The sequence below is a fragment of the Podarcis filfolensis genome (genome assembly GCF_964270895.1).
Source record: "Podarcis filfolensis genome assembly, chromosome: 7".
Classification (NCBI taxonomy): Eukaryota; Metazoa; Chordata; class Lepidosauria; order Squamata; family Lacertidae; genus Podarcis; species Podarcis filfolensis.
The window spans coordinates 77,104,902-77,131,867 of NC_139603.1; the positions used below are offsets into that span (position 1 = coordinate 77,104,902).

General features: G+C 44.3%; 1 protein-coding gene across 1 annotated transcript; it reads left to right on the forward strand.

The window, feature by feature from the left end:
* The first annotated feature begins 3,075 nt into the window (after positions 1 to 3,075).
* TBC1D31 (TBC1 domain family member 31) lies at positions 3,076 to 26,201 on the forward strand. The gene is made up of 22 exons (XM_083621936.1): positions 3,076 to 3,361; positions 4,093 to 4,239; positions 4,776 to 4,891; positions 6,226 to 6,404; positions 6,783 to 6,934; positions 8,146 to 8,305; positions 9,233 to 9,433; positions 10,144 to 10,320; positions 11,490 to 11,569; positions 11,857 to 12,003; positions 12,208 to 12,341; positions 13,407 to 13,540; positions 13,649 to 13,828; positions 14,733 to 14,965; positions 16,509 to 16,661; positions 18,746 to 18,881; positions 19,930 to 20,022; positions 20,708 to 20,848; positions 21,360 to 21,554; positions 22,933 to 23,083; positions 24,897 to 25,028; positions 25,915 to 26,201. The coding sequence occupies exons 1-22, from the start codon at positions 3,285 to 3,287 to the stop codon at positions 26,052 to 26,054; spliced, it is 3,258 nt and encodes a 1,085-aa protein (XP_083478062.1). The 5' UTR covers positions 3,076 to 3,284; the 3' UTR covers positions 26,055 to 26,201.
* Positions 26,202 to 26,966: the final 765 nt, after the last annotated feature.

The following is a 26,966-nucleotide window of genomic DNA, read 5'->3' on the forward strand; positions in this document are numbered from 1 at the left end:
ACATACAGAGGCTTGAATTTATTTTTTTAACTGTTTATCCTGATCCCAACTCATCCCTGTTTGCTGCAAGCCGCGGCTCTAATGTTCAATTTAAATGCCAACTTCAAGCATATAATTTCCCAGACTGGCTTACTAGTATCAGAGGGAACAAAATAAAATAAAAAAATCCTTTCCGTAGCACCTTAGAGACCAACTATCTTAGTTATTGGTATGAGCTTTCGTGTGCATGTTACTGGAAGGAATTTTAAAATTTAATTTAATTTGTTTTGTTTTGTTTCAACTACGGCAGACCAACACGGCTACCTACCTGTAACTAGTATCAGATAGGTGTGTGACACTTTAGTTGTAGTGCATTAGTTTGTCTCTCTCTTTAAGCCGATCTGGATGAATATAAATATTTAAAACATTTTGAGGGGGGGTGTATGTGTGTGTGTGTATATATATATATATATATATATATGCGTGTGTGTGTGTGTGTGTATGTATATGTGTGTGTATACATATATGTATATGTGTGTATATATATATTATCCAGAGCTTACATGACACTTAACCGCAAATCTAGGGTTGCCATATTTCAAAAAGTGTAATTCCTGACTCCCACAGAGTTGACCTTTTTTTAAGGAAACCACCAACGTTGTTGAGCTTTTGGGGGGAAACCTCAGTTACAAATACAATACTGTAGTGGTTTTAAGCTTCTGGAGCTGTTCCCACTGCTTTTTCCACCACATTGTAATACCTCTGGGTTTTCCCTGACATTTTTCCGATTCTGCAACATTTCCCCAACCCCGTTTTTACATTTTTACCCCGAAAGGCAAGGCATGTCAGGATTTTTCCTGACGTGTGGCAAGCCTAGCAAATCTCTACCTCTGCGTGGGTACTGGGAAGCTGCCCCTCTTGAATGTCTACCTACCACAATGCATTTTTTTAAAGGCACATGAACAGACTTCCAAGAGAGATGGTGGACTCTCTTGCTTGGAGGGTTATCGGTTTGGTTTGTTCTTGTTCTCATTATGCATTTTGTGTTTTTGTTTTGTATTTTTTTATGCTGTGAACCGCCCAGAGATCTTTGGATGAAGGGTGGTATACAGATTTAATAAACAATAATAATTTTAAGCAGAGGTTGCATGGCCATCAGACATGTATGCATTCGATGATATTCCTGCATTGCCGGGGGGGTTGGACTAGATGACCGTGGAATCCTTTCCGATCGATTATTCTTGCACCATGAGATGCCTTCTAATTACGGTGGGCGGTTATGTCCACTTTATTTTTAAAGCAAATGATATTATTATGTATTTATTATTAATGTTGCAATACATATATGAAATCTTTACTTAATGATACATATACATTATATGTGTAAATTCATATTTTCACATTATGTACCAACATTTATCCATTTCTTATTTCTTGCCCTATGTCTTCCCTGCACTTGTGCGTGACTTTCTTATTATTTTATAACTTTATTACTGAGATTGTATTTTTGTATCTTAATAATGAAACATTCAGCCTAATGTATCTGCCTAGCTTAACTTAATTTAACTTTGTGAAATCATTCTATACATATCAATAAGTGATACTATTATTATTATTATTATTATTATTATTATTATTATTATTACTGTATAATCATTTAATAAATTTATACACTGCCCTACACCCGCAAATCTCAAGGCGGTTCACAGGCTAAAATCAGAATATAAAGAGAGGCCTATAATTTGGACAAAAAAATTGGCTTCCAGGTGGAAAAATCAAAATTGGAAACAGAACTGTTAGATCCCAAAACTAAGATACTTTCAAGAATGTATAACTTGCTGTTAAAATGGAATACGCAGGATGAAACGGTTAAATCTGCTATGATTAAATGGGCACAGGATATCGGTCATAACATTATGTTTGCTGACTGGGAACAGTTGTGGACCACAGGTATGAAATTTACGACATGTAATGCCTTAAGAGAGAATATTATGAAAATGATATACAGGTGGTACATGACCCCAGTCAAGCTTGCAAAAATATAGCATTTGCCTGATAATAAATGTTGGAAATGTAAAGAAACTGAAGGTACATTCTTTCACCTTTGGTGGACGTGCCCAAGAATTAAGGCTTTCTGGGAAATGATCTATAATGAAATGAAAAAGGTATTTAAATATACCTTCCTGAAGAAACCAGAGGCCTTCCTTCTGGGCATTGTCGGCCAATTGGTGCCAAAGAAGGACAGAACTTTCTTTATGTATGCAACAACAGCAGCAAGAATACTTATTGCGAAGTATTGGAAGACACAAGATCTACCCACCCTGGAAGAGTGGCAGATGAGAATGATGGACTATACGGAATTGGCGGAAATGACTGGCAGAATCCGAGAAGAAATTTAAAGACTACCTTCAGAAATATTGTAAAATTAATGAATGTTAAAATTATGTTCGGATTGGCAATAAGTGGTATTCAGCAACAAAAGTTAATAAGAATATGCAAAAATGAATTGATAAATGGATGAAAAGATAGAGTCATAATATGTTAGGATATAGAGTTAAGATAAATGAAAGAGGGTAAGGATTTGCTGAATTGATTACGTAAATGGGAATGCAAAAAGGGGAGGTGTGAGGAGGTCAAGGAAACAAGCAAATGAGCTTTGAAATATCAAAAATTGGATTTGTTTTTTGTATTTTCCTTTTTTTTCTTCTTTATGTATTTTTAAATTCTTTTTTTCCTTGGTTTTTCTTTTATTCTGTAAATCTTTGTTTTTTGTAAAACTCTAATAAATATCTTTATAAAAAAAATCAGAATATAAAAACGCAGAATGCATACATTTAAATCGGTTTCTACCACAAAGAGGAGGAATAATGAGAACCCAAGACAACCTTGCAGCTAAACAATAAAAACAAACTTTAAAGCCTCCTGAATCTAACCCCACAGCCTTGGCCGTTTACACCTGAACCTGCCCGCCTGCTCCCAACGCCTCCCAAGCCCAGTTTCCACCTGTGCGGGTAGAAAAGGAAACCACAACTCCCGGCATTCAACGGGGTGGATTGGCCCACCCTGAGAAGGAAGTGGAGGGGGGAAGAGAGAGAGATAGAAGCCTCTCCTGCCTTTTGGCGTTCGGGAACCCTCAAAGAACGGGAGGGAGGTCTAAACCTACCCGCGGCGGGATTTTGGTGCCTTCCGAAGTAGGCGGAGCCACGGAAGGCGAGCGGCGGTTGGCGCGGGGCGGGGCCTGGGCGGTTGGAACCCTTTTCGAGCGGGAGGCGGCGGCGGCGGCTTCGCCTCAGTTCCCCGTCAGGATGCAGAGCTCGGACCTGGGGAGCCGGGAGGACGGGAAGATTTGGCACCGCAAGCCCTCCCCGGCCACGCAGCAGGGGTAAACCGGGCGGGGAAACGGGCTTTAGGGTGGTTGTGAGGGGGTTTGGGGGGGGGGCTGTCCTTGGGTGTCATCAGTGAAGCTCCCATGTCCAGGAACAGGCTACCCTTTCGGTTCCAATGCAGTCCCTACTGAATTGGCCTTTCCTCCTTTTTAAAAATAATTTTCAGCATATCATTTTCCACAGTGATAAAACATATACAGTGGTACCTCGGGTTACATACGCTTCAGGTTACATACGCTTCAGGTTACAGACTCCGCTAACCCAGAAATAGTACCTCGGGTTAAGAACTTTGCTTCAGGATGAGAACAGAAATTGTTCTCTGGTGGCACGGCGGCAGCAGGAGGCCCCATTAGCTAAAGTGGTGCTTCAGGTTAAGAACAGTTTCAGGTTAAGAACGGACCTCCAGAAAGAATTAAGTACTTAACCCGAGGTACCACTGTATTGACATCTTATACAAAAAAATTTTATTTCCAAAAAACGAAGATCATCGCCACTGGTCCCATCACCTCCTGGCAAATAGAAGGGGAAGAAATGAAGGCAGTGAGAGATTTTACTTTCTTGGGCTCCATGATCACTGCAGATGGTGACAGCAGTCACGAAATTAAAAGACGCCTGCTTCTTGGGAGAAAAGCAATGACAAACCTAGACAGCATCTTAAAAAGCAGGGTAGGGGAAGGTGCTCTCACCACTTCATAACACCATGCTGTTGACACCTTCTTGTTTTCAGAGTCATCGTAAATATTATTCACAGTGCCACAGGCTATCATTCCAAGACCATTCGCTTTTTGAATGTGGCTTTTGACAGTTCCGGAGATGCACTGCTTTCTGGAGATCATCAAGGGAATATCTATGTTTTTGACTTGGTGGGCAACAGGCAAGTGCTGCTTCTTTGTCTCTGATCTTTTGATGTGCTCTGATTAAAAATATAAAAACCGTGGGTCAGTAGAGGGATACATACACTAGCACAGTTTTAAGCATGAAGTAGAGAGCTCTTTCTAGATTACCCTTCTGGCCCTAGTAAGTTCCTATCCAGTTGTTTATATACTCAAAAAACTGGGCTGATTTCTCCGTAACTCTAAAACATAGTTTAGTGTTGCAAAAGCAAGCCTAAGGAAGCCTTATCTCAAACACTGCCCACCCTGTTGCCAAGAACAGGCATAAATAGCAGTTTGGAAGCTTTTGCTTCTGGTTTTTGCTAACCATGGTTTATTGTGTCATTTCAACTTTGGTTGATTTTAACAACTTGTTATTCTTCATTTCATAAGATTGTCTTTTGGCTACCATATAGCCTGTGATATAATCACAAATGCTGTACTGAGGCATGTGTTTTACCAACAATCACTCTTTGATTTATGGCTGCAATGAGTTTTCCTTGTCTTCTGAAGTAATAATTTTGATTTGTTCAAATAGGTTCAAACTGGTGCAACGAACAATGCAAGCTTGTACTGCTCTGGCATTTAATCTCCGCAGGAAAACAGAATTCCTTGTGGCTTTGGCTGATTATTCCATTAAATGCTTTGATACAGGTACTGAGCATGGTTAACAAAACCTGTGTTCCTTATATATGACTGCTTCTCAGTGTCTATTTCATCTCGTGTGTGTGATGATAAAACTAGAGCTGCGGTTTTCAACTTCTTTTTCTCACCAAAAATTCAAAAAACTTGAAAATTGTTGGGGATCTTGGCTTTTCTGCCACTTAATGGCTTTTCTGCCTGTTGTAGCAGTTGTAATGTGGTGATCTAGATGCTGTGCGTTTTTTAGTTGTTTTATTTTAAAAACATCAACCATACAGCAGTTAAAAAGCAATATTAATGTTTAATGCAAGAGGTGTCCCATCGCTTGTCTTCAGTCACAAATCCTCTAATACACCATGGACTCCCAGAATGACCCTCGTGGACCGCTGGAGGTCCATGGACTAGTTTAGGAACCTCAGAACTGGAATATTATTATCTTTGATTAAACCAGGAGTACGGAACCCTTCCAGCCTGAGGGCAGGATCCAGAACTGACCTAACCTCCACTGCTCTCCTTTTAAAACAACAACTTTTTATTATGGAGTACAGGGTCAGGTCTAAAGTGCTGGTTTTGACCTGTAAAGCCCTATGCAGCCTAGGACCCACATACCTACGGGACTGCCTCTCCTGGTATGCCCTGCGGAGTACTTTAAGGTCCACAAATGACAACATTTTGGAGGTCCCAGGTTGCAAGGTGGTTACATTGGTCTCAACTAGGGCCAGGGCCTTTTCAGTACTGGCCCCGACTTGGTGGAATGCTCTGTCACAAGAGACTAGGGCCCTGCGAGAGTTGACATCTTTCCGCAGGGCCTGAAAGACAGAGCTGTTCCACCTGGCCTTTGGTTTGGACTCAGTCTGACCCTTATGTTTTCCTCCCCTTATGGTTTTGATCTATGGGCTACTTTTAAAATGAGGCTGCATTTTAAATTGCATTTTAACCTGTATTTTAAATTGGTTGTTTTCTTTTCCTATTATGTTTTTACTGTAATTTTACTGGTGTTAGCAGCCCTGTGCCTGGGGAGGGCGGGGTATAAATAAAATTTATTATTATTATTATTATTATTATTATTATTATTATTATGTGCTATGATAGTATTTCCACTGGTCGTTTTTGACACCGGGGGCGGGGGGGAGTCGCTTATCATCTGACAGGTGATTCACCTTTCAGGCTGGAAGTGAATTTGGGTGGAAACGCTGCCTTTGAACCACCTCTGCCAGAGTCAACTCTCATATGGCTTCCCCTGTTTGCACCGGACACCTCTGAGAGTTCCCCCAGAAGCTTGAATTAGACTGTGTGCTAGAAGGTCCCACCACGGTCTTATCTCTTTGCTCTTCTTCTTTCCTTAGATACCAAAGAACTTGTTAGTTGGATGAGAGGACATGAATCTTCGGTGTCCTCCATCTCCGTTCATGGTTCCGGTAGATATGCCATCACGTCGTCTACCGACACAGCCCAGCTTTGGGATCTCGACACTTTTCAGAGGAAAAGAAAGCTGCAAGTCCGCCAGTCTGTGGGCATTCAGAAGGTCAGTGCAGAGAAACATTTCTTTTGCCCAGGTTGTCAACCTTTTTGACACTTTCAGAGAGGCTTAGACAGTACCACATGGCCTGCTCCAGCCATTGTTGCAAAGTATTTGCTTTCAGTGATCACTTCCTGTGTTTCCTCCTTTTGCCAGAGCTTGATTGTGCTGTACAAACTCAAGCCTGACTTCCCCCATTTCCCAGGTTCTCCTGGAGTCCTAGTACTCGGGTACCTCAAAGCTCATGTGGTCCTGTCACATTACAGAAGTGTAAGAGATTAAACAGTTGAAATCTGGAAGTGCATATTTTAGAATCCTGTACCTTGGAGGTATTTCCTGCTCAATGCAAGGACTGTTTCCAAGTCTTCCTCCCTGTGATTTCAGGTTTTCTTTCTTCCACTAAGTAACACCATCCTCAGCTGCTTTAAAGATAACTCTGTTTTTGCCTGGGAGTTTGATACCCTTCGCTGCAAGTTTCAGCTGCCTTCGCCCGTTGAAGGATCTTCGTTGAGCTATAAAGTTTTTGCTGTTACAAGGTAATTCACACTCTGCAACCATGCAGAGGTCCTTCTAGGTAATGCTGAGTTATGGTTAGATTTTCCGGCATCCGTGTGTCTTGAGAGACAATAGATTGCGCCTACAGTGGTGAAGTCAAACTGTTGGAAGGTTACAGTTTGTACTATGGCTATAGAGACTGATATGGAGAGGGGGAGAGGGGGAGGCGGCCTATAGGAAGGAAGTTGAGCAGTTGGGGGAGTGATGCAGGAAAAACAACTTACTCCTTAACTTAAAGACCTGATGAAGAGAGCACAGTAGAGGTTATATTTTCTGAGAATCATCCAGAAAAATAATTTTTCAAAGGACTTGTTGATGGCATTTTACCATTGTACTGTTGAGAGTGTATTAACTTATGGTCTGTGTGTGTGGTTTGGGAGTTGAACAGTCAGGGGGGAGAAAACAATGCTGCCCAGGGTTGTAAAGACTGTGGAGAGAATAATTGGGTGCACTCTTCCCACCTTGGATCAAATTGACGCTTCCAGGTCTCATAAGAAAGCTGCAGAGATAGTGCAGGATAGTGCGCACCCCGGAAATGATCTCTTTCAGCTTCTGCCTTCTGGAAGAAGGTACAGGGTTATAAAGACTAGGACTAGCCGCCTGAGAAACAGTTTTTATCCAAATGTGATTTTGGTTTTAAACACAGTGTAAGGTAGTCTCTGTGAGAGTATATTGTATTTAATTATAGGGTATCGGAGTTTTTAGGGGGTTAACCAGGCTGGGATAGCAGGCTTGTTGGTTTTTGAATGATGTAGATTTTTTCATTTTCATCGTTCTGTATGGGACAATGATAATAAAGATTATCGTATGGGAGAAATCTGTTTTATTGCAGCTGGGGCAGATTAAGGCGTCTAGTTTTGCTGGTGCAGGTGTGCCATGGGGTTTTTTTCTCTCTGCACTCCTCCCAGCAGTCATTCCTCCTCTGATCAATGTCTCATCCCTTTTGATTTATTTTTCCTCTGCTGTTGGGCAGAGGTGCTTGCCTCCAATCAGCTGGCAGAGCCACGTGCTTTTTACTGAGTCAGACTGTTGGTCCACTTGGCTTGGCATCAGCTACCCAGACTAGCAGCGGTTATCCAGGCAGTCAAGGTGGGAGACATGCACACCTTCTGGATACAAAGCAGGTGTTCTACCACTGCACTGTGACCCTTCCCCTCCATTCACGTCAACTATGTCTTGTTTTGGGGTGCAGAGACGGCCGTGTCCTTGCAGCGGGGGGCAAATCAAACCACCTTCACTTGTGGTGCTTGGAGTCCAAGCAGCTGCTTCGGATCATCCAGATGCCCACCAAAGTGCGAGCTGTTCGCCACCTCGAATTCCTCCCAGACAGCTTTGACGGTGGTTCTAATCAGGTGCGTGGCAGAGTTCGAAACAGAATGGTGTTCACTAAGCTCCTGATAGCTGGCACATACCGTATTTTTCCGTGTATAAGAAGCCCCCATGTATAAGACAAGCCCTATTTTTTTTAAACCCATAATTAAGAAATTAAATTGTTTAGCTTTTGGGGGGGTGGGGGAGGTCAGTTCCACCAATCGCTTGCCCACCACTGCCAATCACACAGCTTGCCACAGCCACCAATTGCCTGCCCACTCGCTGCCACCAACAGCCTCCCCACCCACTTGGCCCAGCCAATCGCCAGCAGGCCTTGCCGCAGCCACCAATTACCTGCCCAATCACTACTGCCAATCTCCTGCTTGCTGCTGCCATTAATTGCACGTCGTAATTTTTTTTTTTTTTAAGCAAAAAAGCATCATCTTATACAGTGGTACATTGGGTTACAGACGCTTCAGGTTACACGTTTTCAGGCTGCTCACCCAAGCTTCAAAGCCAGGGCACACTATATCAGCAGAGCGAACTGCACGCACAGAATAGGCGTGAGGCTTGTGGAAGCATACTACAACTACAGATTTATTAATCATAAATCAGGACAAAGAAACATGTAGTCTCTCTGTCTTCTCAGAGAGACGGGGAAAAGCAAAGGCTATACACACAACAGAAGTTCCCAGCAAACTGTGCTGGAATGTAAACAGACATGTGACATGCAACAGTTCTATGTCTGCATAATTTTTTTAAAAAAACTGTTGCATTAGAGTCTGCATATGTAAATGAAAACCATTTTCCTGCCTGCAAAATATTACTGCATAATCTTACACATGCCTACCCAGATAGAAGTCCTACTTAGGATCACAGCATTGTTATGTCTGTTTGCTTAATAAAGCAAATTAAGCTCTTTGTGCGTTCCACATTATCTCTCTTACACCTTCTTCTTTGCCCTCTAGGTTCTTGGAGTGCTGAGTCAAGATAATATCATGAGAGTCATCAACATAAGGACATGCAAGCTACTCTTTGATGTCGGCAGCCACGAGGAGGGAATCAGCCTTGTTGCCATGAGCCCTAATGGGAGGTACATTGCAGCGGTTATGGAGAACGGCAGCCTTAACATATATAGTGTCCAGGCACTGACAAAAGAAGTAAACAAGGTACATCAGAAGAATCCTTTTTAATCACACCAAAGGCCCATGCAGTGCAGCATTCTGTTCAGACAGACGCCTTTAGGAAATCCCTGCCAACTGTTGCTTTGGGCCGACAATTGAATGTGTTTTCCTCTAGTCTGAGTTGCTTCCAGTTCCAATGCTCTGCTGTGTGAGATCTATGGCTTCAGTGCGGGAGGAGGGGGTTGCAATGGAAAATCAATGGGCAGGGGACCCTTCCTCCCAACCAGTGATTCCCCCCCCCCCTCAAGCAACACCTCATGTGTGTTACTTTAGCAAACATACATCTCAGAGTTCTGACTTCAAACCAGGTGAAGAGTTCTCCCTGGAGGATAATGGCTTTGAGTTGATTTATGATTTAAGGTGGGTAGGAAACTACTTGATTTAGTCTGCGCATTGATATATGCCATTCTAATGAATCAAGGGGGGAAATATCTACCTTAAAAGCTTAAAAACGATCAACGCAGATTTGAGTCTTTGGAAAACTGCCTTATCTACTAATGCCTCTTGTGAGTTATAGGGCAGAATTTAGACAGGCTTCTAGAATTAGATAACCTCTACATTTCTTACTCAGCAGCATATTGGTTTGTATTTAGGCAGTGACCAGGATTATTTAGACTTTTATCTAGGTTTTACAGAATACATTCTGTATTCTGGCGTTGAAAGGTTTTTAATGGATCTCCTTCCTGGATTTTCAGCCTCCCCCACCTCTGTTTAAAGTGATTGAAGAGTCGTCCAAAAGCAAATTTGACACTAGCAAGCTGACAGTGAGAGTGACACCCGGCATCTCAGAGAGACCCTGGCAATCGAAAACGGGAAAGATCCAAACCAAAATGTTAAAACCACAGCCAGATTTGTCGCATGAGGATAAAGAGGTAAGAACCTTTGGCAGGGCAGGGCCAAGATCTGATTCCTGAAGTTGAAAATCCACACACACTACCCTGAGTTTCTTAGGGTGGAATTAATAAATAAAATAATAAGAAATAGAAGGTTGCCACTACTGTGACTGACTGTATGGAACAGCCTTCCCTACCATTGATGCCCTCTAGATGTGCTGTTATTTTCCTAAACTACAACTCCCATCTTCCCTGACTATTGGCCATGCTGGTTGAGGCCAGTGTGAGTTGGAGTCCAACATCTGGAGGCCACCAGGGTTGAGGAGGCTAGTATAAATCTTCCTCCTTGGAAATAGCACACCCAGGGTTCAAATTTCTGCTACGACCACTAAGGGACGCAGGTGGCACTGTGGGTTAAACCACAGAGCCTAGGACTTGCCGATCAGAAGGTTGGCGGTTCAAATCCCCGAAGCAGGTTGAGCTCCCATTGCTCAGTCCCTGCTCCTGCCAACCTAGGAGTTCGAAAGCACATCAGAGTGCAAGTAGATAAATAGGTACCGCTCCGGCAGGAAGGTAAACGGCGTTTCCGTGCGCTGCTCTGGTTTGCCAGAAGCGGCTTAGTCATGCTGGCCACATGACCCGGAAGCTGTACACCGGCTCCCTCGGCCAATAAAGCAAGATGAGTGCCGCAACCCCAGAGTCAGCCACAACTGGACCTAACGGTCAGGGGTCCCTTTACCTTTACTTTACGACCACTAAAGCCAAGGCAGGCACTCCTCCCCAATATGTTTCTGAGCTAAAAAAAAATTGGAAGATACATGTTTCATTCCACATTTTGTTCCTTCCCAGTTCCTAGCTCTTTCTCCCTTACAACTTGGCCAAGATGAGTTCTGCCAGAGAGATGCAAACATCCCAGTCTGGGAACACCCCTCTCGCCAGATAGCTGGTGATTGTGCACAGTTGACTCAAAAGTTGTGCCTTAAAGGGTGGCCGCTCTAAGGCAGCACCCAGCTGGTTTTGAAAATCAATAGATGGCATTTCAAGGTGCAAAGGACAGAAAAGAAGGGTAGCTTGGTCATAATGTGGACCCGCAGTAGAGACTGCAAGGTGCAGAATTCAAAACGGAGGAAAGAGGTTAGAGAGGAGAGACAGGAAGGGCGGGAAAAGGCCATCTCTGTGCAAGAAATAATTTGTGGCTCCTGTTCCAGAATGAGCTGCCCGATGGATTGAACAAGAAGCGGCTGCGAACCTTGCTGAAAGGATTTGGGGAGTATCCTGCAAAATACAGGTGCGTGGGGTGCAAACCTGATGTCTTTCCTTCTACCAAAAGTGGAGCCACTGCACCAGCCCCACAGCAGGGGGGTTGCTGCTGCTTACTGCAAGTGGGGAAGCCAGCGTGGTGCATATGCTCTGGTGGAGACACTCCTGTCTATGCATTTGCACCCTGCTGACTTCTCCACTGCCTCATCCTTCGCAGTAAGCAACTGTGACCACACCTATTGGGAAGCTAGCATCATGGCTCTGCCGCTTCTGCACAAACTGGCCTGTGTCTGCAAATCTCCCTTGTCGTTACAGGATGTTTGTTTGGCGGTCCTTACTTCATCTCCCAGAAAACCACTTGGCCTTTAGCAGCCTGTTGGATAAAGGGACCCATTCGGCTTTTGTGCACCTTCAGAATGAATACCCTATTAAAAGCAGGAAACTCTTGAGAGTCCTACAAAGGTAAATATGGACATGTTTTCAGGTGGGAAGGAAGGGAAGTTGAGCCCCAGCTAGCTCAGCCACACTGACTAGGGCTGATGGGAGTTATACTCCAAATCATCCGAAGGGCGCCAGCTTAGTTAAGGCTGATTTTAACTCTTCACTAAATGAGATTCTTCTTGGCCAACTTTTCTCTGAGCACTTGCTTCTTCTGTCCATGTACAGGACCTTATCTGCTCTAGCTCACTGGTCCGCCATCTTTGGCGAGATGCCCTACGTCCCTCTGTTGGCCTTCCCTTTTGTCAAACTCTTCCAGAACAACCAGCTCATCTGCTTTGAAGTGGTTGCTACTGTAATAGGTAAGGCAGGAGCACTCTTGAATGATGACACACTTCCTATACTGTGGGCTGTCTTTGAATAATTATACAGTGGTACCTCAGGTTAAGTACTTAATTCATTCCGGAGGTCCGTTCTTAACCTGAAACTGTTCTTAACCTGAGGTACCACTTTAGCTAATGGGGCCTCCTGCTGCCGCCGCGTCGCCAGAGCACGATTTCTCTTCTCATCCTGAAGTGAAGTTCTTAACCTGAAGCACTATTTCTGGCTTAGCAGAGTCTGTAACCTGAAGCGTATGTAACCCGAGGTACCACTGTATGTTGGTTCCGTTAAGCCAGGGTTTCCCAAACTTGGGTCTCCAGCTGTTTTTGGACTACAACTCCCATCATCCATAACCAGCAGGTCTAGTGATCAGGGATGATGGGTATTGTGTTCTAAAAACAGCCGGAGACACAAGTTTGGGAAATGCTGCAATTAAGCCAATCTGTGATTGTCCAAGCACAGGCACTGCCTTCCAAGAGACCGCTTGCAAATAGCAGAGAGCTGTGAATTGCTGGCGCAGCTATGGAGTCTAGCATTTCCACAGTAAAGGATGTGTGAGTGCATTAAAGGTGGAAATTGTTTACCAGCTAGCAAAATGCCCCTTGTTGTGATGGCTAGAGGGAGGGCTGGTATGCTGAGGACTTCTGTGGGATGTGCTGCATATCTCTGTGTGCCCTGAACAGAGGCACATTCAACCCCCAAGAGCCCCTCTGTCAATAAGGTTTGGGCTACCCAATATTAGGAATGAGTGGGAGAGGTTTTACACTGCTCAGAAGTGTCCCCAAGCACAGCATGTGGCTTTTCCCAATAAGATTGAATGGCGGCCATTCACATGCTAGCAGGAGCTGCATCAAAATGTCACAGCGTGTAACGCTGTCATTGAAAAATGTCAAATGGAAGGCACATTTGGGAGAAAGATTCAATATTACTGCAAAACAATGAACCAACTTTTCAAACATGAGTTAGTCATTGGCAGGACCAAAACTGCAGATGAAGTTGCTTTTCTGTGCTGCTGTTAGTGGAATGATCTGTTCTTTTCTTTTTAGTTAATTGGTGTCAGCACTGGTTTGAGTTTTTCCCCAACCCTCCAGTCAACATCCTGGGCATGGTGGAGAACATATTGGCACACCATGACAAAGAGCTGCTTCAGCATTTCATGAGCTACAATATAACATCACAGGTTAAAAATAAATACATATTCAACCTTCGCATGGAACAGTATTAGCATGAGATTGTTCGATGTGTTGTGCTTAGGTGACCATTAATTGTCTTTGCCACCTGACACCAGGTTTACGCCTGGCCTCTTCTGGAAACCATGTTCTCGGAGGTTCTGACAAGGGAGGAATGGCTGAAAATGTTTGATAACATCTTCTCCAACCACCCTTCCTACTTTCTGATGGTGGTTGCTGCTTACATCATCTCTTCCAGAGCTCCTTTGCTTCACTGCAATCAGAAGGAAGACTTTGAGGTGAGCATCTTGCTGCTGGGTCGGCGTGTCTATTCACGGGGCCTAACTGTTCGCCTGGGAGCTGAGATCTTACTGCATGATCCAGTCCACACTAGTAGATAGCTAAACTGTATATCAGGGTGACTAACCTGTGACCATCAAGATGTTGCTGAACTGCAGTTACTATAATCTCTAGCCAATGGCCATGCTGTCTGGAGCTGGTTGGAGCTGATTGGAGGCATAGTGGAGCAACATCTGGAGTAGGGAATGTGTGAGGAATCCACCAAATTGGTACTCCAAAGCATACTCGCCTGACTCGATCTGGGTGGATCACAACCTGTATCAGATCGCGGATCCACTTCACAATCTGCAGTCTTGCCAGAGTCTTTACAAGGTAGGCTGACTGCTGCAGCCCTGCCTCTGTTCTGATAAAAGGTATTTCTCACATTTTTCGAAAAAGAGGTCACCCAGCCACTCCCAGACTGTAAATAGGTAGATAAACTGTTTTTATAACATCCTAAAAGGCAAGAAGAGACGCAGGTGGCGCTGTAGTCTAAACCACTGAGCCTAGGGTCGGTAGGTCGGCAGTTCGAATCCCCATGACGGGGTGAGCTCCCATTGCTCTGTCCCAGCTCCTGCCCACCTAGCAGTTCGAAAGCACATTAAAGTACAAATAGATAAATAGGTATCACTGCGGCGGGAAGGTAAACGGCACCTATTTATCTACTTGCACTTTGACGTGCTTTCGAACTGCTAGGTTGGCAGGAGCAGGGACCGAGCAACGGGCGATCACCCCGTCATGGGGATTTGAACCGCCAACTTTCTGATGGCAAGTCCTAGGCTCTGTGGTTTAACCCACAGCGCCACCTGCATCCCTCTCCCCCTATTTATTTCTGTCCTAAATCAAAGGCCACCTTTGTTGCAGTATTTCTTCCACCATCGGAACAACCTTGACGTCGGCACCGTGCTGAAAGAGGCCTACCACCTCATGGAATGCACCCCGGCCGACATCCACCCGCGCCGCATGCTGGAGGACTTTGTGCCGCTGACCAAGGGCCAGTACCCCGTCTTTAACAAGTACCCCAAGTTCATTGTGGATTACCAGGCTCAGGAGCGAGAGCGAATCCGACAGGATGAGATTGAGTACCTGAGAGAGAGGTATTGAACGGGTGGCAGCAGGGAATTAGTTGGGCGGCCTGTTTCGCAGATCCGATGGAAAGATGACTGGCAACTCGGGGGGGCGGGATGGGAAACTGGACTGCCCTTCAAGAGGGCAATCGAGCCCAATCTTGTAAACCAGGACTTGGACTATCTTGGTTGGAGATCAGTTGCATTAGAAGATGCTGCGTTCCTACAGTGGTACCTCTGGTTACGAACTTATCGTATTTTTCCGTGTATAAAACTAAGTTTTTTCCTTTAAAATAATGTCAAAAATGTGGGGGCGTCTTATACACAGAGGCCATCTCCCCCCATTTTCTTAAATTGGAGTCCCCAAAAATAGGGGACGTCTTATACAGGGGGCCGTCTTCTAGATGGAAAAATATAGTAATTCATTCCGGAGTTCCATTCTTAAGCCGAAACCGTTCTTAACATGAGACGCGCTTTCTCTAATGGGGCCTCCTGCCACCAGCGTGCGACTTCCACTCGCGTCCCAGGGCAAAGTTCGCAACTGGGAGCATCTACTTCTGGTTTAGCGGAGTTCATAACTCGAAGCGTTTGCAAGGAGGACGGTACGTTACACGAGGTTCCACTGTATTTATCTGTGGCTCCGGACTAGAAGCAGTGGGTGGAAATTGCAGGGAAAGCAGATTTTGGCTAAACATTTGGGTGACACTTCCTACTGGCAAGAGCAGTTTGACCGTGGAACAGCCTGCCCATTGGAAATAGTGAGGTCTGCTTTGCAAAGGTCTGGTGGCTTTTTGGCTGAAAGGGGAGGAGATGCAGGCACCATTAATGAGTGACACTTGCAAATCACTGTTCCTTAGCCCGTGTGGTTTGATTTCTAACTATGTGGACAAAAGTAAACAGGCCACCAGACATCCTTGTGTCATTTTGACAGGCGGGTGCCCCTGTGAAAGGGAAGAACTGAACATTTGAAGAGAAAAATATCTTGGGTTTTTGGACTTAGCAATCTATTGCCAGTGCAGTCATACCACAGAAGTCGAACATTTTGGCTTCCGAATGCTGCCAACCCGGAAGTGAGTGTTCTGGTTTCCAAATGTTCTTTCGGAACCCGAACATCCGGCCCGGGTTCTAGTTGGCTGCAGGAGCTTCCTGGAGCCAATCGGAAGCCGCAGCTTTTTGGAAGTCGGCTGTACTTCCGGAACGGATTGCGTTCGATTTCCGAGGTACAACTATAGATAAATGTATAGCCTTTGGAACAATGGTGTTTTTTTAATATACAACAAACTTTTTTCCCCTCTTTAGCCTGCATTGCTTTATAATCTAGGCCAGTCTATAGTGATCTATACTGCCTACGTATAGTATTTGAGATTAAAAACTGTTTTGTTCTTTGAACTGAAAAGGTGATGGACTTGCTTGAACTCTTGCTTCATTAAACAGTCAGGTTTGAAATTATTTTATTTTTTGAACCCTGCCCACTTAACTACATTACCCCACACACTACATTTGCTTCCAACAAATGTAAAAGCAAAATGAAACCTCAAACATTTGAAAACTTCCCTATGATTGTTCTTTGCAGACAATTGGTCCAGGAGATAGAGGCCAAAGCAGCCGAGCGCAGAGTGGAAGATGAAACTTGGTATCGGAAGCAAGAGCTGCTTCAGGAGGCTGAGGAGCAAAGGAGGAAGATTCTGCTTAAGGAAGAGGAGAAACTAGCAGAGCAAAGACGGAGGTATTTTCCGTTTTAGCATCCCTGGTACTGACCACGGGAATATTACTGGAAGAACTGCTCTTCCGCAGATGGACTTGTCTTGCAAAATAAATAACGTTTCACCTTGCAAAATATCATTTCCCTGTTTAAGATTACATCTGTAAAAAGCTCTACCTTATTGGGTCACAGAGCAGGGTGGATTTGATTTAAATCAAATCGATTTAAATCACTAGTCAGTAAGACTTGATTTAAATCATATTTTTTTTAACAGACAGACTCATTCTTGCTAGTATAATATTTACAACCAGATGAAGGTTTCATTTTTGGAATAATAAATTTTCAGAGTAGTTTTTACAGTTACATCAAAAATTACTGATTTGGCTATACTATTAGAAATACACAGATAATTATGAAATTATTGTGAGGTTTAATAAGTTAACTTTATATTTGGACAACTTTTCTGCCATAATTTATTGGAAGGATGAAAATAATCATTTCCTTAATAACAATTTAAACAATTTTTGTAACTAAAACAATAACATTATAGCATATGTATCCATGTTTGTTAACTGATGTGGTTAAACAATTAAAAAAAAAACCTTAGAGTTTTAGCACATATGAAAAACTTAAAACAAATCCTTATTTACTGATTTGGACTACAGTGGTACCTTGGTTCTCGAACACCCTAGTTCACAAACAACTTAGAACCCGAACGTCGCAGACCCAGAAGTGAGCATTCAGGTTCTTGATATATTTTTTTGGAAGTCAGATGTGTCCTGAGCTTCTGGTTTTAGTGTTGCACTTCCGTTTTTAGAGAGATTGCGCTGATTGGGCTGGTGAGGAGAAGTGTCCTGGCAGCGCTCTGAAGCCCAGCTGCTTTGATGAAAGAGAGAGAAAAAAATTGTGCTGATTGGGGCATTGGATAAAAGTGTCCTGGCAGCGTTCTGCAGCTCAGCTGCTTTGACAAGAGGGGGGCGGGTGGACTGGGGGGGGGAGAGAACTTTTGCCTCCCTTTCCTTCCCCTCACTTAAACTGCCCTCTCCTGCATCCAGTTAGCCACCTCCTTCCCCCCACACACCCATGCTCGCTCTTCGTCCCTCCAGTTTGAATGTTTCCACACACACACACCCCACTTAAACTCCCCCCTCCATTCTCGTCCCTCCAATGGCAATGGGTAGATCACTGTCCGTTTTTGATACTGGGTAGTAGATTGCAGCCTGGTTTATTGCTTTCATTTTATGGATCAATGTTCTCATTAGATAGTAAAATTCATGTTGAATTGCTGTTTTAGGGGTTGTTTTTAATTGTCTGGGTCGGATTAATCCATTTTGCATTGCTTTCTATGGGAAAGCGTGCCTTGGTTTAAGAACGCTTTGTTGTTGTTTTTTAATCATTTTTATTGATTTTCCAATAGAAAACATCCAATTCATGTATCCAATCCTAATACTCCAATTAAAATAAAAAAAACTAAAATAAAAACGACCAAACTATAGTCCAAATTATATTTATTAATTTTTGGGGGCTCCCCAAGGTCTGGATCTCTGAAGCATATCTCCACATCTTAGTTCTGCTTCTTCTCATTGTTTCCATATTTTCCACATTTCGATTTTAACGCTTCATAATTCTTTGTCCCTCAGTCCATGATTCTCAATCATGTCAAACATCATGTACTTTCATCTGTCGAATACAGCTTTGTTTATTAAGAACGCTTTGGTTTTGGAACAGACTTCCGGGACGGATTAAGTTTGAGAACCAAGGTACCACTGTATAATGTAACTTAAATAGAAAACTATCTTTAGAAAGATTTTTCCTCCAGAAGCATTTTATTTTAAAAGTCCGAATTAAAATTTAAAAAATCTGTTGTTTTTTTAAAATAATATTTTATTTTTTATCCACCCTGTCAGTAGGCATCTGGAAGCTGCTTCCAGAATTTCACACTGCATCAGTTTTTGGGCTACACTTCCCATTATCCCTGGCAATGGTAGCTGGGGCTGATGGCCAGCTGCTTAGAAAAGGCTACTAAAGCCCAGTGTCGCTTCTATATCATAAGAGGGTCACTTGTTCCTGCCCTCCTTGATTCCTGCCTCTGTGTTTGCATTTTGAAGACTAGCCGCTGTGAAGCGAGAGCTGAAAGTGAAGGAGCTGCAGTTACTGGAAGCCGCAAGGAGGCGTTTCCTAAAGTACCAGCAAGATCAGCGGGAAATGGAGCTCAAAAGGCTTGATGACGAAATTGCAAGAAAGGTAAAGCAACACTGGGAAGGGCCAAAGGCTCCCCATCTCGGCTTTGCTCTTCCGCCTTTAAACTGCTCTCCTGCATCTTTCTCCTGCTTGGGTGTGGACTAAACCGAAAGTGGATTGTGAAACCAGCAGGTGTCGCTTCTTTGAGGGCTTCTGGACCATGCTCTCGTTTCCCAGGGCCATCTAACAGCTTTCTTGAGCTGGGTGAGCTGGTCTCTCTATGGCCACGTAGCCATCATTTGAGTGTGTGGATCCAGCCCCAAACAACTTCACTATGGGGTTGGGTTCATCTGAAAAGTTAGTCCCTGCTGGTCTAGATCCAAGTAGGAAAGCTGTAAGGGGAGGCTGCAATGTGGAAGATGCCTTTTTACAAGAGGCTGTATTGGTTAACGATTTATTTATTTATATATAAATATATATAATGTTGCCTCAGGAGAGTGAGGAAAATTCTCAGGGATGATTCACACCCTGTCCGGCACTTTCTTGATCTCCTGCCCTCGGGCAGAAGATATAGAAGCATGATTAATCACACCAACAGGGTAAAGAACAGCTTCTATCCATGGGCTGTTAGGCTGCTGAATGAAAAGATAACAACAGGGCAACTGACTTTTGGGTTTGGTGGGTGTGCGTCAGTAAACGAGGGGAATTAAGACTAAGAGAGCTGAGTGGGGGGTGCTCGTGTAATCTCACTGTATACAAGTTGTACAAGCCACAATAAAGTATTTCCATTCAATATATACAGTTGTACCTTGGTTGTCAAATGCCTTGGTACTCAGACGTTTTGGCTCCCCAACGCCACAAATGGTCTGGTTTGCAAACTTTTTTTTGGAAGCCAAATGTCCGACGCGGCTTCCGCAGCTTCCGATTGAGTGCAGGAAGCTCCTGCAGCCAATTGGAAGCCGTGACTTGGTTTTTGAACCATTTCAGGAGTCAAACGGGCTCCTGGAACAGATTAAGTTTGAGAACCAAGGTACCATTGTATATGGAGATGCTGGCAACAAAAGAAGGGACATCCTTGCTCTTCTGGGCTAACAATATCTTTCTGTCCTAGGCGTCTATGAGAGAGCAAGAAACTGCTGCTACAGTTCAGGATGTAGAAGTGCGGCAGATGGAGCTCACGGCACAAAGGCGGCTTTTTGAGCAGGTTTGTGCGCTTCACTTGCTGGGACCCTGCAGTCGTATCTCATCTGAAGGCAGCCCTGTTTAGGGAGGTTTTTAATGTTTGGGGTTTTATTGTGGTTTTAATTCTGTTGGGAGCCGTGCAGAGTGGCTGGAGAAACCCAGCCAGATGGGCGGGGTATACATTATTATTATTATTATTTATTTATTTATTTATTTATTTGGACTATGCCTTGCCCTGGTTATTTCACTGTGGTTCAGTGGACATTTGATGCATCTCTACAATGGGTTAGACCTTTATCCTCTTCACTGTCAAAGTTGGGATTGGATGCAGATGGAAAGCTGAGTGGCTTGGAAAGTTTACTGTGTTGGAGAGGGACCAAAGAGGTTGGATGGCCATCTGTTATGTATGATTTAGTTGAGATTCCTGCATTGCAGGGGGCCAGACACGATGATCCTCAGGAATCGCTTCCAACTCTGTGATTCTGTGCTGCCAGATCCGAGCTTCAAATTGGCAACAGGCTAGAAATCCGGCTGTTCTAACCTGCAGAATCGCTCCGGCTCCTCTGGTTCGGCATGGCAGTTCAGTCCTTTTTGTACCTTTTGAAGATGCATTCCTGTTCGTGCTTCTGATACAAAACAAACTCTAGCTGATAAAAAACATTATTCCATGCCATCCTTGTTTCTAACCAAAGTTTTTACCTTGGCAGAAACTACTCAAAGAGCAGGAAAGTGTGGCTCAGGAAGTGAAAGGGGAGCTGGACGCGAGCCGAGCAAACGCTGATCACGAAGACCTTTTCCTTCAGAGGCTGATTGAAATTGAGCAGGACGGAGAATCAAATGCAAAGCAAGTAAGAGCAGAAATTGTTTTAGCTCCTGATTTTTAACCTTGTGTTGAAACACACAACATTTCCCATAATTCATAATCAATATTGTGACCCGCATCTTGTGCCCACCCTGCCCCACGCTATCTCAGTGAATGGTAGTGGTGCTACTGTTGGGGAGTGTGACTCTGTGCCCTCAAACCAGGCCAGTGTCTCCTGGCTTCACATGCCTATTCATCTCTAGATGTCTTTTAAGCAAAGCAAGCTACTGTACTTTCAGGGTTACACAGAAAGTTCACAAAAGGTCTGCTCCACTTACCCAAATATACTCATTTATTAGTGATTTGCGGATAATGGCGAGGGGTGGGATTCCTTTTTGCAAAGCCTCCTTTTTTGATCGCCTGCCGACAGTTTTCACCCTTCATAGGCAAGCAATGAGGTTCTTCTTACAAACCTGGCGCATTCCTCGAGGGAACGGACTCAAAGCCTGTCTCTCCCTGATGCAAATGGTATCTTTTTTCTCTTTTCTTTTTTTGAGGTGGTTGAAGAATGCTTGGCCAAAGCAGATCAAGAGCACATTAACACGGACTGGCGGACTCAGGTCCTGCACAAGCAACGAAGCAGTGATCTGGATCGTGACCTGCGATATCGAGAGCTGGCTAAGCACCTCCGTAACAACAGAATGGCAGAGTCAGAGCTGTTTGGGGCAATGAAAGAGGAGGAAGCCAGAAAAGTGAGTGCTGAGAGGTTGGCCAGAGTTGTTTGTGCCTCTGCTGGTGCACGCGGTTGGGTCACAGGGCACGGGGAGGGACAACTTCTGTGGCTGATGAACTGCACCTCTTGCGTGGCTCTGGTTGGGCGGCTTACGGTGTGTTGCTTCCTGTTCCTTCAAAATGCAGCAGCCCGTTTGCTTCCTCGCTGCAGTCCCAACTGTTGCGTTCCAAAGGCAAGGAAGGATTGGACCCTGATTAATAAAATACACACGAGGCTTGGCCAGCAAGACTCTGGGAGGAAGTGCACATAATAATCTGTCACACCCTGGCCCAGGTCCCTTTTATTAACAAAAGAACTTATAACCCAGTGCTGTAAAAACCAATCAGATGTCCTCTGAGCATTTCAAAACCATCCCCATGTGGGACAAAGTTAGATCAGAGAAATCCTTTTAACTACAAAGAAACTATTTCCTACTTGAGCATGCATACATAGTTCAGAGTAAATAAAATAGGAATCAAGGAGGAATGCTTTTAGCAAACCCCGGAGCTCATAAACAGCAGTAAACAGGAGAGGAAGGACAGGTAGTTTTTACCATCTCCTTGTGAACTCTCTTCCTGGCCCTAAGATTAACAAAACTGACAAAAGTTATATCAAAATTTACCTTCTATATTTATGACCCAGGATGCCTGGTGAAGCAACTGCCCTGTGTAATATGCTATACGTGACTGTCAAGTAGAGAAAATGGGCAGAGATGCAGAGGCTTGTGGGATTTGATCAGAAATTATTGTCAATGAATCAAGCCCAGTCAAAGCAATGCTTTCATCGCTGACGCAATGGCATGCTCCATTTTTCATAATTCCTCATAGCAATCCCACCTGACTCCCACACCAACTGGGATCCCTGCACTTATGCCTCTTTCCATCGCCTTCATAGAAAGCTCTGCAGGAGTTCGAGGCTGGGGTAGGGGACCCAGGTGGCGCTGTAGGTTAAACCACAGAGCCTAGGACTTGCCAATCAGAAGGTTGGTGGTTCGAATCCCCGCAACGGGGTGAGCTCCCTTTGCTCGGTCCCTGCTCCTGCCAACCTAGCAGTTCAAAAGCACACCAGTGCAAGTAGAGAAATAGGTACCACTCCAGCGGGAAGGTAAATGGCGTTAATGTGCGCTGCTCTGGTTCGTCATTCTGGCCACATGACCCATAAGCTGTCCGCCGGCTCCCTTGGCCAATAAAGCGAGATGAGCATCGCAACCCTAGAGTCGGTCACGACTGGACCTAATAGTCAGGGGTCCCTTTACCTTTACCTGAGTGCTGGTCCCTGATGCTACTGCTGCCTCCTTCTTCAACTGCTCTCTCTCCCTTTTTCAATACAGCATCTTCTCTGTGCCTGTTTTCTTTCAGTGGGAGGAACTCCTGAAAAAGCAAGAGCAGCTAGCAGCAGAGCAGGCTGTGACTGCTGCTTTGGATGCCAACAGGAAGCGCTTTCTAGAACGGGAAATGAACGATGCTGTAGAATTGGCTGAGAAGCTCCAAGACGAAGACAGCTATTTTGGTGAGTGCCTAAGCCTCCTGCATGCAGTCCACGTGTTTTGTTCATTTACTTCAGACATTTTTGTAAACCACCACAACCCCCTTAATACTACCTCAAACATTAAAGTTGAAGCACATGGTAACATTTGTGGTCCATTTGAAAACTAGTGTGCTTATATCGTGGATACGATAGGTGTGAGCAACCTGTGGCCGTCCAAATGCCCTTGGGCAACATATCGCACAATCCCTGACCTTTGGCAGTGCTGGCTGAGGCTGATGGGAGCCGATTTTTAACATTTATATGCCACCTTTATCTTCCAAGGTTCCCCTCCTCCCCCTTTCATCCTCACAAACAACCCTGCGAGGTAGGTCAGACTAAGGGGTGGTGACTGGCCCAAGGACACCCAGGGAGCTTCATGGCTGAGTGGGGATTCGAACCCTGAACTCCCAGGTCGTAGTCCAACTGTCTTAACTACAGAGGTACCTTGGTTTAAGAACAGTCCTGTTTATGAACGATTCGGTTTATGAACGCCGCAAAACTGGAAGTAGTGTCCTGGTTTGCAAACTTTACCTCAGTCTAAGAATGGAATCCGAATGGTGGAAGGGCACTGGCGGCAGGCCTCATTAGGGAAAGCGCGCCTCAGTTTAAGAACGGTTTTGGTTTAAGAATGGACTTCTGGAACGGATTAAGTTCGTAAACCAAGGTACCACTGTACAGTGGTACCTTGGTTAAGAACCTCAGGTACCTTGGTGGTACCTCAGGTTAAGAACTTAATTCATTCCAGAGGTCCGTTCTTAACCTGAAACTGTTCTTAACCTGAGGTTCCACTTTAGCTAATGGGGCCTCCCGCTGCTGCCACCCGATTTCTGTTCGCATCCTGAAGCAAAGTTCTTAACCTGAGGTACTATTTCTGGGTTAGCAGAGTCTGTAACCTGAAGTGTCTGTAACCCGACGCGTCTGTAACCCGAGGTACCACTGTATTACAGAACATCAGGATAGTCACATCCCTCCAAGTTTTGACCTTGGTCCAGGCACTTGCGATCCCCCCTGTCTTAAGTTACCTTGAGCCCAGATTCAAACTTCCTAAATGATTCTGCCAAAGTTAGAATGAAAATAAAAGGGGATAACCCCCATTCACACCACCTTGAGTTCCTTGGAGAAACAAGGGAATTTGATAACAGTAGTACACTGGAATCATGCTGATAATACGTTCAATGTGTTCAGTTTATCAATCTCTCCATCATTACTTCATTGTGTACAGACTAGGGGCTGGATAATCCTTGTGGACTGTCCTTCCCTGGAGGATTTTAAGCAGAGGTTGGGGTGGCCATCTACCATGGATGCTTTAGTTGAGATTCCTGCATTGCAGAAGGTTGGACGAGATGACCCTTCGTGTCCCTTTCAGTTCGTATGATTTGATGATTCCTGGGTCATCCTGCTTCACAGATAACCTAGACTAGCTCTGTATTTCTGTGAGCCTTGAGGCTAGACTGACATGATGGAGTTGCTCTTGAAGATTGTTCTAAGGTCTTGGCTAGTGTAGGAATGAACCAAGGTGGCATATGAAAGCCTGTATTCAGTGTCCTGATAGTGTTCAAAACACAATTCCGGATAAAACATGGGCAGGGTATAAAATAATTATTATTCAGATAATACGTTCCATGAATAAATGAAGTGCTTTTGTATGACAGCTCCAAAAATGGCATCATTTTCATCATGATTCAGGGTATAAAGTTGAGGTGGCTTTGGTGTAAAATTGATAAAATACATTGGCTTAAAGTGTGCCTGTAACTTAGCAAGAACTTCCTGGGTGCCGCCTGTCCCCTTTCTGCAGAGAGACTGCGCGACTTGAGAGCCTCCCAGACCCGAAAGAGTTCAGAATCCCTCATGTCACCCATCAAGACTCAATCACAGCCTGGCAATGTCTGCTTAAACGATTCGCCGGCAGAAGAAGCATCAAAACACTGTAAGTGGCTAAGCAAAGTCTTTTGGGCTCCTTCCAAACAAACGAATAGGTTGTTCTCCATCCTGTGGATGAGATTAGCTGGGAACCAAATGGTTTGTTCTGATCTCCCTACCCCACCTCCACAATAAAGATGTAGCGATCCAGCTTGATTTGCAGGAGCTTGGCCAGTTCGTTTTATGAACTTTGTGCACCTTATGTGTCTCAGCACTCTTGAGGCCAAAGGCAGGAGACGGATCCAAGCCGTTAGAACTTTTTCTGTCTAGCGCTGGATTGTTTCTATAGGATAATAAGAGGACACTCAGCACAACATCTCTCATCAGGTTTCATTCGTAGCCTTTGGCAAGGGAATTGTCAAAATATTTTGAGAATTCAGATGTATAATGCTTTCTCTGTAAAGGTAAAGGGACCCCTGACCATTAGGTCCAGTCGTGACCGACTCTGGGGTTGCGGCGCTCATCTCGCTTTATTGGCCGAAGGAGCAGGCGTACAGCTGGGTCATGTGGCCAGCATGACTAAGCCGCTTCTGGCGAACTAGAGCAGTGCACGGAAACGCCATTTACCTTCCCGCCAGAGCGGTACCTATTTATCTACTTGCACTTTGACGTGCTTTCAAACTGCTGCGGCGATTCGAACTGCCAACCTTCTGATCGGCAAGTCCTAGGCTCTGTGGTTTAACCCACAGCGCCATCCGTATCCCGTCCACTGAGAGAACACAATGCTGGACTAGGTGCCCGATCCTGCACACTCGTCTTACATTCTTTTCACGTGTGCAATTACACTTTCCAGATAAAACAACTTCATGCTGCTTTGATCTCCAAAAAGTTGCTATTCCACCCCTGTAATCCCCGGGGGGGCTTTTAATTCTCATCTTTCCTTTTTTTGTTAGTTTCTTTAGACAGAGGACGGCAAGAGCTGGAATCCAGAGAGCAGGAGTTGCTGGTGGAAGTAAGACAGCTCAGGCGAAAGGTCATGTCGCAGGCACGTGGAAAGCAAGCCCCATCAACAGATGCGCAGTGGAGCAGCTGAAGGGACAACATCTGCCTGCAGATGGACTTTTTCCACTTAGGAGCTGCATTTAAGAGATCAAAGGGACTGATTTTTTTTAGACCATTTTTATTCTCAATGCCTTTAGAAATATTTTTGTACATAAAAATAAAATACCAAACGAAAGGTATAGCTGTTTTTTAAAGCAAATCTTTAAAGTAAAGACACAAGTATTTTCAAATAAAACACCAGCTGTTAAGTTGTGGGTAAACATATCAGACGACACAGCAATTCTTCAAACAGCTCTTCTTTATTCAGAGGCCAGAACAGAACTGAACTGAAGGGCTCAGTCAGCCTGCTTATATAGAGCTCCAGTACCTTGTTACTGTAACAACTTTCTAAAACTATCCAATCACTGAATGTCACTTTCGATCCTTCATTTGCATAACTATCTACAGTATCCATCCAATCACTGAACGTCACTTTCGATCCTTTATTTGCATAACTATCTACAGTATCCCCCTGCTGGCCCACGGTGAGAACTTCAGTACATAACAGCAGCAATACATGGTGCATAAAAGCATGCAGCTCAGTGTCCCTATCAGAAATAGGTCTGGTGACATATTTCGACCAATTCTACCAAATCAATACTGTAGTGCTTGGATTCAAGCTTATTTGGCCCCACTGATTGTATAAAGAGGACTAAATCTGCACAAATTCCAGTAACCCAACTTAATGGAGTCTATGTGCAATCTCTTAAATTACTGACAAAAATGATGTTCACTGATGCCAAACAGAAGCATGTCACATAATGAGAAAACACATTGTTTCAGCCCCATAACATGTTGGATGGGTGTGGTTTGAATGTTCTCAAGTTCTCTCTTTCTCTAGAAACTTGCATGCCATAGAAGATAAAACCAGATTGGAAAATACAATACTCACAGCTTAAAAACA

Bases quoted from the DNA above. Each gene is read 5' to 3' on its own strand.
- TBC1D31 (XM_083621936.1), top strand. From the start codon at position 3,285: ATGCAGAGCTCGGACCTGGGGAGCCGGGAGGACGGGAAGATTTGGCAC. The intron at 13,829-14,732 runs GTGAGCATCTTG...CCTTTGTTGCAG, and splicing joins ATCAGAAGGAAGACTTTGAG to TATTTCTTCCACCATCGGAA. The intron at 25,029-25,914 runs GTAAGTGGCTAA...TTTTTTTGTTAG, and splicing joins AGAAGAAGCATCAAAACACT to TTTCTTTAGACAGAGGACGG.